Source organism: Salvia hispanica, chromosome 4 (genome assembly GCF_023119035.1).
Source record: "Salvia hispanica cultivar TCC Black 2014 chromosome 4, UniMelb_Shisp_WGS_1.0, whole genome shotgun sequence".
Taxonomy (NCBI): domain Eukaryota; kingdom Viridiplantae; phylum Streptophyta; class Magnoliopsida; order Lamiales; family Lamiaceae; genus Salvia; species Salvia hispanica.
The window spans coordinates 54661137-54674395 of record NC_062968.1 but is presented as its reverse complement, the minus strand read 5'-3'; the positions used below and the strand labels follow the sequence as shown (position 1 = coordinate 54674395).

At 34.7% G+C, this 13259-nt stretch overlaps 3 protein-coding genes across 3 annotated transcripts; 1 reads left to right on the top strand and 2 right to left on the bottom strand.

The window, feature by feature from the left end:
* Positions 1 to 809: 809 nt before the first annotated feature.
* Positions 810 to 3737, bottom strand: LOC125217693 (putative late blight resistance protein homolog R1C-3). The gene is made up of 2 exons (XM_048119215.1): positions 3531 to 3737; positions 810 to 3312 (listed from the first exon to the last, which is right to left on the bottom strand). The coding sequence occupies exons 1-2, from the start codon at positions 3730 to 3732 to the stop codon at positions 2360 to 2362; spliced, it is 1155 nt and encodes a 384-aa protein (XP_047975172.1). The 5' UTR covers positions 3733 to 3737; the 3' UTR covers positions 810 to 2359.
* LOC125221415 (putative late blight resistance protein homolog R1A-3) lies at positions 893 to 2286 on the bottom strand. The gene is made up of 4 exons (XM_048123534.1): positions 1556 to 2286; positions 1260 to 1457; positions 1073 to 1187; positions 893 to 1021 (listed from the first exon to the last, which is right to left on the bottom strand). Exons 1-4 carry the CDS (start codon positions 2284 to 2286, stop codon positions 893 to 895), a joined length of 1173 nt encoding a protein of 390 aa, XP_047979491.1.
* Positions 3738 to 11015: 7278 nt separating the features above from the next.
* Positions 11016 to 11711, top strand: LOC125221414 (secreted RxLR effector protein 161-like). The gene has a single exon (XM_048123533.1). It carries the CDS (start codon positions 11016 to 11018, stop codon positions 11709 to 11711), a length of 696 nt encoding a protein of 231 aa, XP_047979490.1.
* Positions 11712 to 13259: the final 1548 nt, after the last annotated feature.

Here is a 13259-nt window from a genome sequence, read left to right as displayed (position 1 = left end):
TTTTTTTGGAGAATATGCATCTATAAATTCTTTAGCATTGATATTTGAGCTTCGTAACGTCAAGAGAAGATTTTCTTTTCGCCTTGTTTTCGAATTTGAAAATTCACTAAAATGTGACATTTGTGTGAAATTTCTATCACGAAACTTACTAGAAATGTAGCTGAATCTACAAAATATAATTATCTTTTTGTACATTTTAGTAACTTTGTGTCTAATTAGAAAAAATGTTTTGGTCCATATAATAAAAAACGTAACAGTTAACAACATTTTAATCAAAATTAGTAACTTAATTTTATTTAAATCAACCAGCTGTATATATCTCAATTCTCAACCATCTTGCAGTTGCTTGAGTTATTACTTATCAAGCTATACTTGTAGTAGTTCAATACAAATCAATTCTCATAATAAAATTTCAAACAAAAAAACACAACCTTATTAATTTTACCCTACGAAAAAATTTAAAAAATTGGATTTTTAGACAAAATAACCACGAAACATGCAATTAATAAATTTGAAAAAAAATCTACCATTATCAAAGTTGCCAATTTAAACACCTGCCGATCATTCTCGCTCGTAGAATCAAACTCTAGGCGTTTAACGTTTCAAATTGGAAAACGAATATTTGATCAGCACTCAACAATTTCAAAGGCAAAATAAACATATAATCGAAATTGATCACTAATGTAAATGTCTGGATTAATTTTTTTTTCGGCTTCAAAAACTGTATATATATGCCAAAGCAATTCCAAATTTCCAAAATGAGAAATGAAAATTGATGTCACAAACAAATCTTATCAACTTGGCAGTCGGAAAAGCGAAAGAGAGAGTTAATTAACTAGAATCAGGAGGAAAACACACATAAAAGAAGAGTGATAATTATGATAACATCAGTCTAAAACACTTTAACTTTAAAATTGGAAGTTGCCAACTTCTGCATTAATGCTGCATCTTCCTTCAGAACTTTAACGCGGACAAGAAGGTCAAGTTGGTCTCCATGTAAATCCTGTTGTTCCTCTAATATCTGTTTAGCTGACAACACCACCGATTCATTGCAATATTCCAATCAATTGACCTGAGTGTTGGTATTTCTCCAATTTCTACTGGAATCTCCTTCAATTCTTTTAACAAAGAAAGATGAAGCTCTGTAAGAAGTGGAAAGTGGGAGCTGTCTTCCATTGTCCAGTGTTCTAGATCACCACAATCATACAATGTTAGTGACTTGAGTCTCTGGAATTGGTCTTCCATTGTTTCCCACTCACGTCTTCTGAAGCGACCTCTCATATAATACGAGCTTCTCGAGAAGTGGTAAGGAACCTATCGTTTGCAGTATGTCCTCCCACTCCAAATCACTTTCTAGCTCGAGAAACAACTCTTTAAGGGAGGGTGGGAAGTTGATCTTCTGTAGATACTTTCCAATATCAGGGGAGTGGGACCACAACGACAAGGATTCCAGTTTACTAAGACAGTGAAGACAGCTCAAATAGTTCACTCCATCAATTAGCTGTCCATCATATGTCATACACAATTCCTTGATATTCGGAATTCTTTTAACAACATCTTCACTTCTAGATTCTCCATCATAATAATGTCATCGTCCGCGCTCGAAGGATCTGGGATATGCAATCCATACACCTCGAGATGCCTAAGTTTATACATTTTCCAGATTTCAGTTGGTGCAGTCAAACCTCCTCCACCCAGAATAATTAGTGTATCTAAATTCCAAAGCAGATTGATGGAAGAAGGAATTACAAACTTCTTATTAATAATTACAAACCTATGGTATCGCGAGTTCATCAACTTAAACACATTTAGTTGTGAATACTCCGCTTCACTATTCCAATTATCCGAATGCAATAACCTCAAAAATCTAGAATTTGAGAATTGACCAACTGTTTGATTACCAAATACTAGATAAGAACGAGCATGGGGCATATATTCCAAGGCATCTTGGATTTTCTCCTCTGAAGTGCTTGTAGGAATAACAATACGTTGTTGGCTAATTAGTCCCTGAGGACTTTCTTCCCTCAATACATAAAAAAACCTCTGTTTTTCTGCTTCTTTTATAGATAGATCTCTAAGTAAATCGTGAATTTTGTAGCATATTACATCACCAAGTATCTTCGACTCATGAACTAGAATGAGATTTCTATCCACTAGCTCTTTCAAGTACTGTTCAGCAATTTTTGTCAAGCTCTTGTTGTCTATTGGTTTAAGAAATCCTTCAGAAACCCATAGTCGGACGATTTCTGAAGGATAAATTTCACCGTCTTCCTCAAACACTCCCATATAGAGAAAACAAGGCTTTAGATAAGCAGGCAAGTGGTTATAGCTCAATTTCAATATTCTCAAGCAATAATCATCATTCTCTGAATTCACTATTGAAGGTTAAGTTTTTCTCTATGTGCTCCCAATATTCTAGTGTAAGTTCGGATTTAGCCATTAGACCTCCTACCACAGCAATAGACAAAGGAAGTCCATTACACTTTTCCACAATTTTCTTTCCAATACTCTCGAGATGAGTAGGAAAACTTTGTTCCCCAAATACAGTTTTGGAGAACAAAGTCCAACTACTAACCTCATCTAGAAATTCAATCTTAACGAGGCTATTGGAATCAGTCAAGTGGGCAGCTAAGTTTGACATTCTAGTTGTCACTATTATTCGACTCTCATTATTGTATTCAGGAAAGAAAAACTTCATCTTATCCCAGACCTCTATGCTCCACATGTCATCCATTATAACGAGATATCTCCTACCTGATAAATATTTGTAAAGTATTTCTCCCAAGTCTTTTTCACTCTCTTTGCTCAAGTACCCTCTAGCTTGAGTGAGTACTTGCCTAAGAGTTTCTCCGATATTATAATCTTGAGAAATGGTAGTCCAAACACATATATCAAAATGCTCCTTACAAAGCTTGTGTTCAAACGCACCTTTTGCAAGAGTGGTTTTTCCGATGCCACCCATCCCTACTATAGGGATGATTTGGCGCCTGGCACGTCCTCTAACAAGCCTTTCCAAGAGCTCAAGCAGCACACCATCAAACCCTACCATGCGATGGTTCTTCTCAGTGGAATTGGATCTTAAACCGGCATCATCAGAACCCGAGTTTCTATGGTGAACTACCTTCTCCCTAGTGATCCCAGCCACCTCTTTCTTGATCGAATCAATTTCTTCTATCACATTTTGCAGATCTTGATAGAAGTGGATGCAACTGATTTGTTCATCAGCACCATCATCAGTTGTTGCTACTGAAGTAACTTGAATGGTGTCAATGATATAGGACTCAATCACATCTTCAGCTGTATGACTTGCATCTGCAATGCGAATTAGGGGTTAGTTTATTTCGGTTATTCTGATATTTTTTAGCAAAAAAGAAATTAGATTTTATTTAAAAATAGAGCATGTACCAAATTTGATTTCATCTAATCAACATGTACCCATATCATTTCTAATCAACACCAACAAAAAATTAATTTGTAATATTCATACAAAAATATTTAAATGCTTAAGCATTTTGAAAAGATCTACTCACCCATAATGCGAATCTCCAATGGATCTGCTTCGTCGCTGTAGTCATAGGGTGATTTGTAGCACTCGAGAAATTCCTGCAAGAAGGTAACTATTTCTACGAGAGATTCCACTTGTTTCTTGTCGAGAGAAATCGGAGGGGAAGGGTGAGTTTCAATATCATTTATGATATGCATAAGAGAAACCAGAGCTGCATAAGCAGCCATCTTAATTCTTTTGGCCTAGCGACTTTTTTTTAGCACCACAGATTTATTGCTGTTGCAGTTAGTTGTTGGAATAGTCAACTATCATTTTACGAGGTCTTCTTTAATTTGATAAAATATTCACCATATTATTATATCTGTCTCATAAAATTTGTCATATTTTCATTGGACACGAATTTTAAAAAATATAATAGAAAATGAGTGAAAAAAAGTTATAAAAAAGTAGATCCTGCTACTTTTAGAGTATTAGTTTTATAATAAAATATTTAGAGTATTAGTTTTATAATAAAATATAAATATATATGAATTAGTGGAATATGAGGTTCACTGCAAAAAATTCTATAAAATATAAAATATGATACTCCCTCCGTCCCCCAAATATTAAGAAATGTAATAGAAAGTGAGTTGAAAAAATTAGTGGAATGTGAGTCCTACTTATAAATATTACTATCTCCGTCCCCCAAATTTTAACACAGTTTACTATTTCGGTCTGTCCCCGAAAATTTGACACACTTCACCTTTTACCATTTCTGATAGTGAACCCCATATTCCACTAACTCATTCCTACTCACATTTTATATAAAATTAATACTTTAAAAGTAGGACTTACATTCCACCAACTTTTTCAACTCACTTTCCATTAAATTTCTTAAAATTCGTGCCGGGTCAAAGTGTGTCAAAATTTGGAGGACGAATGTAGTAATTTTATAATAAAATATGAGAAGTAATGAATTAGTGGAATATGAGGTCCACTAAAAAAATAGTAAAAAGTGAAATGAAATAAATTTTATGGGAGAGACGAAAATAGAAAAATGGGGCAAAGTTTGAGACGGAGGTAGTAAAATTTAAGAGATCAGAGCTAGTATAATATTTCAAAATGAAATGCACAAATAAATGTGCGTGACAGGCTGGTTTATTGAGGACAATTTTGACAAAGTATAACTGGTGCGGTGGTGCCCACCCAGTGTGGGCCATTTCAGCAACCAATTCACCAAGTTTGAAAACAATACTCTCTCCGTTCCGGAATAGAAGTCCTATTTAGTTATGACACGGATTTTAAAAAATATAAAAAAGTGTGGATTGAATAAATTAATGGAATATGAGTCTCATTTATGTATATTAGTTTTATACTCCCTCCGTCCCAGAGAAGTTGGCATACTTTGAAAATGGCACGGGATTTTAGGAGGTTTTGTTTTGTGTGTTAAATGGAGAGAGAAAATATAATTTTTATATTCATGTGAGAGAGAACTCTTTCCAAAAAGGGAAATATGACATCTTTTGTGGGACAAACTAAAAAGGAAAGTGTGCCAACTTCTCTGGGACAGAGGGAGTAATAAAATATAAGGAAAATAAATTGGTGGAATGTAGACCCTTCTTACCGTGAACCTACTTTTAAGTGTGTAGAAAATAGTTTTATGTACTAACTGAAAAAGAAAAAATATATTTTTATATTTTAAAAAGGGAGTACGAGTATGATCAGGGCTTGAACGCAGTGAATACCATGGGCCTTGACACCACAAGCCCACACGACAATAAGTATTACATACTCAATGTTCCACGTTAGTTATAAAAGCAACTGGCGTGATACTCCCTCCGTCCCAGATAATTCGTCCCAGTTTTTCATTTCGGTCCATCTCACATAATTTGTTCCATTTCACTTTTATTATTTTTGGCAGTGGACCCCATATTCCACTAACTCATTCCTACTCACATTTTATTATAAAACTAATATATAAAGATAGGACCCACATTCCACTAACCTTTTCAACTCACTTTTCATTACAATTCTTAAAACCCGTGCCCGGTCAAAGTGCCCCGAATTATCCAGGACGGAGGGAGTATTAATTTGTAGATTAAATGAACTATCTCCTAGGCTAGTCTTTGAATCGAGTTATCTTATTTATTATATAATATTGGTACTTACACTTAGAGCTGAACGACTTGTATTAGTGGTCTACGAAAGACAGTCGCAACCAATAAGTACGTTTGGGAGCGGACTTGGAGGGTTAGCTGGACAAAGAACCTGCCATAACCATCGAAGACATTTCCCTTTAATTGGTGTGATTATCATAGGATAACATCAAGTCTTTAATTTGGGAATATACAAACTACTACTTGCAAGCATGTAATTTAGAACAATATATATAGTCCATAAGAAGCACATGTCTTCTATTTTTCTATTTCCAATTCTTTTAAGTTAGGATATGTATGAATGAAAATTCGTACTCTATTTAGAATTATTCCTAAAAAAGAAAATGAAATATAGAAGCATTCTTTTGTTACTTGGACTTCGTACAAAATAATCTTAGTTGCAAAATTATAATGTTTGAACTAAATAATAGAAAAATCATTATCAGTTTGTGAAAAAATCAATCACAATGTACATTACAAAAGTTCATGACACAAGTAGAATTGCAAGTGAAGTACCTAGCTTAGAGCCCACCAAAGCTGATGTTTTCGACTCTCTTCATTGTGCGGAAGTTCCCACCTTGAGGGCAAGGTAGATTTCAACCGTGGGGGAGTTGATACGTGCATATTTCATAGTATTATTTTCTTTAGATATTTTAGGGATTCACGTATCTTTTTCATATCTTTGTTTTCTTGTTCATTAAGTTAGTTATTAGCATTATAAATAGGAGTCATTGCAATCATTTGAAGGCAATCAAGAATATTAATATTATTTTATCGTTCATTGGCTTCTCCAAAGTAAGAAAACCGTCGTGTTCGACGGGCACTTGCCCGCGACAGGCATTTATTGATCGCCGATCTACGGACGCCAATCAGCCCGATAGGAGCTTTATCCTATCATTCAACAACCAATAAGTTTCACCCTGTCATTCACTTCAATAGAAATATGAAAGCCTATTCCAATCCTTCCCAGTGAACCCTTTCATTTTGTATATATACTGGAAAAAAGAAACAAAATGAACATTCTCTAAAGCTATTGAACATTCTAGCTATGAGAACCAGTCGAAAAGGTTTTGATTCTAAAGATGGATACGACAAATTTATCTATGGCACGAGCTACCTAGGATACTCTACAAGATAAGTGTATAAGACAACTACCAACATGCTTTGAAGACAGGATAATTTTGCAAAATCTCCGAACCTCATATTACAAATACAATTAATGTATTTTGATTCAAAAGAAAATACGTGCAAAATCCAAAATTATGAACTTTGTTGATTTTTTATTGGTTCTTATTGAATACGGGCCTAAATGTTCAAAATTCAAACATTTTACCACATTTAAGTTCAAAATATGTTGTAATAATATTTTAGAAATTTACTGGATCTAATGCCCAAAAATAATTCATTTATCAATTTATGAACTAGAAGAAATATTCAATGAAATGAGAGAAGATTATTTTGTAGCATGAGCGATGGGAAAATACATAGTTCAATTAATTTTCTGTTCCATAGATCAACCTTAGTGGGCTCCTCAATAATAAATTCAAAGGCGGGCTTCTACACTTTTGAAAAGCCCAAATTTAATCTGAATCTTAATCAATATTTACACCTTTTCAAACCGAAATCAATTATTTTAAATATTCTTCACCCGACATTGGCCATTTTATATGGGGATTTGTAGAAGTGCCACAAGTTTTGCAGCATAGTTTTATTCTTGCATGGGTCAAGGATTCAATATATATGGATCTTAGTAGTTTTATTGATGGTTAGTAATAAATTTTATCTTAGAATTTTGAGAAAAGATAAATGTACAATTATTGTACATGTACATAATATCTTTAAATTTTTAAATTTAATTGAATTTACTTAAAAATTATTTATGTTATTTATTATATTATATGTAGCAATAAGAAAGAAGTGATATAGAAATTTTATGTCAAACTGTAACATGATTTCGATGTTGATTTGAATTAATTATACGATATCTAGTAAAAAAAATAAGTTTTTTCTTAAATATACAAATATTAAGTTAAATTTTCAAAAAAATTTCAAAGTGTTGCAAAATGATTAGTATGAAATTTATTTTAAATCAGTTAATGTTTATAAATCGATTTTCAATATAAAATTTTAAAAAAGTTCGATTATGTACGTACAATTATGTACGATTATCACTATCCCAAAAATTTTAAAATAATTAAAGTCCAAATTAGTTTTTATATTTATCTTATATATTTCTTTCACTTTTACATATTAAGTGTAGTAACATCGTGTCACAACATAAATAACGGTTCACAACATTTAAATCAAGTTAATAACTTAATTGTATTTAAATTAACCATCTATATTTATCTCAACCATCTCAATTAGACTTGTACCTAACCATCTCAAATAAAGCGAAAGAGAGAAAATTAACTAGAATTAGAGGGGGAAAACACAAAAAAGAAGAGTGATTTATTGAAAAAACATCAATCTTACTTACTCCAATATATAGACTGCACTATAACATTAAAGTTGGAAGCTGACCACATGCACAATGCTTCATCTTCCTTCCAAACTTCAGCGTGAACAAAAAGGTCTCCATTCAAATCCTCTTGTTCGTCTACTACTATCGAGGTCCACGTGCAATCCAATCCGATGCAGGAACTATCCCGGTACAATTGCTCCGTAGAAGAATGCTAGGAATTCTCTCTACAAAGCTTTACGTATTTTCTCTCTAATGTTACGCTATTTCTCATCCCCACAATGGAGAATAAATAACCATTATATAGATGAAGAGTCACTAGGGTTTCATGATTGTTGGGCTTATGGACTAATATAATTATAGCCCAACTATAATTAATTAATCCATATTAATCTAATTCTAGCCCATTTCCTTTCAATCTCCCACTTGGACTAGCATTAGATATAATACGCAGTTCCAACTTTGTACCCTTGAGCGGATCAAAATACACTTATAGTGTGACCCTTTAGGCCCTCATTATCGACGACGATCTAATCGAAGTCTGCACAAAACTCCTAGACTGCGTTGGCAGCGTAGCTCGATATATGAAGGACGTTTACGTGAATTCGGTAAACAAGCCTTTACATAAAGTTTATAGTAATATCCTTTCATTCACGAACCACCCGATTGAGCCTAAGATTTGCTATGTGTCATCCAAATAGCTCAATCACTTTATCTCATCTTTATTAAATGACCCATTCGATCATATTCAATTACTTTAATCGAATATATCTTTGCATTGGCCAATGACTTAATGGTCAAGTAATATAGAGAATTTGAGTGTTCTCTCGAAATTCTAATCGAGGAATGAATCTCATTCTTGGCTCAACTACCATTTTCATTTATCTTATGATATACCCAACACAGGTCCGTGTCTCAATCCTCCTTTGGGAGGCAAAGCGTTGGACAAGATCAAAGCACACCACTCAACAAACAAAATGTGTAATGACCTCAGATCCAAGGACTATTACATACTTCATGCACTAATAAACTGTAGACACTTAACAAAACAGTTTAATAGTAGGGTATACCAATACTCTCCAAAGTATACCATGTGTCCATCACGAGTATCAAATATCTCATAGTTGTGAGAACAACTACATTCTCGAAGAATGTGATGCAAACCCCATGCTAACCTATAACATATCATCAATATCCCATTCTTGATGATCATTGGTTAGGGCTATTTTAGAATTATACTATATCATTAATGTCTCACACCATTAACGACAGTCATAATTCAAGGGAACAAATATTTAGAATAAAGACAAACATTTAAACAATTATTCCAATAAGTGCACAAAACCCATAGAAAATAAAATTTTCATAGAATGTGATCAAGTAATATTGTCTCAATACAAAATGTTTCTAAGACATATAAAACTTTAACTCCCACTGATTCAAAGCCATCTACCAACATGCTTAACACCTAAGCTCTCAAAGTGCTTGTTGTGTTTTGCTATACATAACGGTTTAGTGAAAGGATCAGCTAAATTATCATCAGTGGGTACTCTTTCTAATTTTATGTCGCCTCTTTCAATTATTTCTCTGATCAGATGATATCTTCTAGGAACATGCTTGTTCCTGTTCGTAGCTCTGGGTTCTTTTGCTTGCGCAACAGCACCAGTGTTGTCACAGTACAAAGGTATTGCACTACTGGCACTCGGAACGACACCCAGTTCCTTAACGAACTCTAACAAAGCAACAACTTCTTTGGCAGCTTCAGATGCAGCAATATACTCGGCTTCGGTGGTGGAATCGGCAGTTGTACCTTGTTTGGAACTATTCCAACTCACTGCTCCACCATTGAGGATAAAAACATATCCAGACTGAGACTTATAGTCGTCATGGTCTGTTTGGAAACTAGCATCAGTATACCCAGTAACTGATAACTCTGGTTGTCCACCTAGTCTTAACAGTTTTCCAATGTTCCTCACCGGGATTTTGCTGAAATCTGCCTGTCATGCTAAGCGCATAGGCCACATCTGGCCTAGTAGATATCATGGCATACATAATAGATCCTATAGCCGAAGCATATGGGATCCTCTTCATGTTGTCTCTTTCTTTGTCATTAGAAGGACAATCCTTCTTTGACAATACAATGCCATGTCCCATAGGAAGAAAACCTTTCTTAGAATTCTCCATTGAGAAGCGCCTTAACAACTTGTCTATGTAAGTGGATTGTGATAATCCTAACATCCTATTTGGTCTATCTCGATAGATCTTAATTGACTATGATGAAACCTTTTCGCCAGTTGCTAAGATCAAGTCCATTAGGATATTACTTGCAATAGCTGCATACTACAACTTTGATATTTGGCAAATGGATGTCAAAACCGCATTTCTCAATGGAGAATTAGAAGGCGATGTCTATATGACACAACCTGAAGGTTTTGTATCGAAAGAAAGGCCGAATGCAGTGTGCAAGCTAAAGAAGTCCATTTATGGACTTAAGCAAGCTTCGAGGAGTTGGAATATTTGTTTTGACAGAACAATCAAATCGTTTGGTTTTGTCAGAAGCAAAGAGGATCCATGTGTTTATAGTAAACGCGAAAATGGAAACGTCGTATACCTTATCATATATGTTGATGACATCTTGATTATGGGAAGCGATCGTTCCATGATGCAATCCGTGAAAGAATGGTTGTCTAGATCCTTTATGATGAAGGATCTGGGTGATGCTTCCTATATCCTTGGAATTAAGATCTATCGAGATAGACCAAATAGGATGTTAGGATTATCACAATCCACTTACATAGACAAGTTGTTAAGGCGCTTCTCAATGGAGAATTCTAAGAAAGGTTTTCTTCCTATGGGACATGGCATTGTATTGTCAAAGAAGGATTGTCCTTCTAATGACAAAGAAAGAGACAACATGAAGAGGATCCCATATGCTTCGGCTATAGGATCTATTATGTATGCCATGATATCTACTAGGCCAGATGTGGCCTATGCGCTTAGCATGACAGGCAGATTTCAGCAAAATCCCGGTGAGGAACATTGGAAAACTGTTAAGACTATTCTTAAGTACCTTAGAAGGACTAAAGAATATTTCTTAGTCTATGGTGGACAACCAGAGTTATCAGTTACTGGGTATACTGATGCTAGTTTCCAAACAGACCATGACGACTATAAGTCTCAGTCTGGATATGTTTTTATCCTCAATGGTGGAGCAGTGAGTTGGAATAGTTCCAAACAAGGTACAACTGCCGATTCCACCACCGAAGCCGAGTATATTGCTGCATCTGAAGCTGCCAAAGAAGTTGTTGCTTTGTTAGAGTTCGTTAAGGAACTGGGTGTCGTTCCGAGTGCCAGTAGTGCAATACCTTTGTACTGTGACAACACTGGTGCTGTTGCGCAAGCAAAAGAACCCAGAGCTACGAACAGGAACAAGCATGTTCCTAGAAGATATCATCTGATCAGAGAAATAATTGAAAGAGGAGACATAAAATTAGAAAGAGTACCCACTGATGATAATTTAGCTGATCCTTTCACTAAACCGTTATGTATAGCAAAACACAACAAGCACTTTGAGAGCTTAGGTGTTAAGCATGTTGGTAGATGGCTTTGAATCAGTGGGAGTTAAAGTTTTATATGTCTTAGAAACATTTGTGTTGAGACAATATTACTTGATCACATTCTATGAAAATTTTATTTTCTATGGGTTTTGTGCACTTATTGGAATAATTGTTTAAATGTTTGTCTTTATTCTAAATATTTGTTCCCTTGAATTATGACTGTCGTTAATGGTGTGAGACATTAATGATATAGTATAATTCTAAAATAGCCCTAACCAATGATCATCAAGAATGGGATATTGATGATATGTTATAGGTTAGCATGGGGTTTGCATCACATTCTTCGAGAATGTAGTTGTTCTCACAACTATGAGATATTTGATACTCGTGATGGACACATGGTATACTTTGGAGAGTATTGGTATACCCTACTATTAAACTGTTTTGTTAAGTGTCTACAGTTTATTAGTGCATGAAGTATGTAATAGTCCTTGGATCTGAGGTCATTACACATTTTGTTTGTTGAGTGGTGTGCTTTGACCTTGTACAACGCTTTGCCTCCCCTCGGAGGATTAAGACACGGACTTGTGTTGGGTACATCATAAGATAAATGAAAATGGTAGTTGAGCCAAGAATGAGATTCATTCCTCGATTAGAATTTCGAGAGAACACTCAAATTCTCTATATTACTTGACCACTAAGTCATTGGCCAATGCAAAGATATATTCGATTAAAGTAATTGAATATGATCGAATGGGTCATTTAATAAAGATGAGATAAAGTGATTGAGCTATTTGGATGACACATGACAAATCTTAGGCTCAATCGGGTGGTTCGTGAATGAAAGGATATTACTATAAACTTTATGTAAAGGCTTGTTTACCGAATTCACGTAAACGTCCTTCATATATCGAGCTACGCTGCCAACGCAGTCTAGGAGTTTTGTGCAGACTTCGATTAGATCGTCGTCGATAATGAGGGCCTAAAGGGTCACACTATAAGTGTATTTTGATCCGCTCAAGGGTACAAAGTTGGAACTGCGTATTATATCTAATGCTAGTCCAAGTGGGAGATTGAAAGGAAATGGGCTAGAATTAGATTAATATGGATTAATTAATTATAGTTGGGCTATAATTATATTAGTCCATAAGCCCAACAATCATGAAACCCTAGTGACTCTTCATCTATATAATGGTTATTTATTCTCCATAGTGGAGGATGAGAAATAGGGTAACATTAGAGAGAAAATACGTAAAGCTTTGTAGAGAGAATTCCTAGCATTCTTCTACGGAGCAATTGTACCGGGATAGTTCCTGCATCGGATTGGATTGCACGTGGACCTCGATAGTAGTGGATTCAACTTGCAGGATTCAATCACAGAAGAAAACAACACAACAAGTAAGATTTAGTTCCGTTGTGTTTTACATGCTCAACTTGCAATATAATTATGAATCTAGATCTGTTATTCTTGTATGCAATTTCCGCTGCGCTCATTAGATGAATACAAGAATTCCCAACGGTATATACCTCAAGGTTAGTGGGAGCAAGTTCATATTTTTGGTTTTGTATGTTGATGATATATTGCTTGCTAATAGTGACAT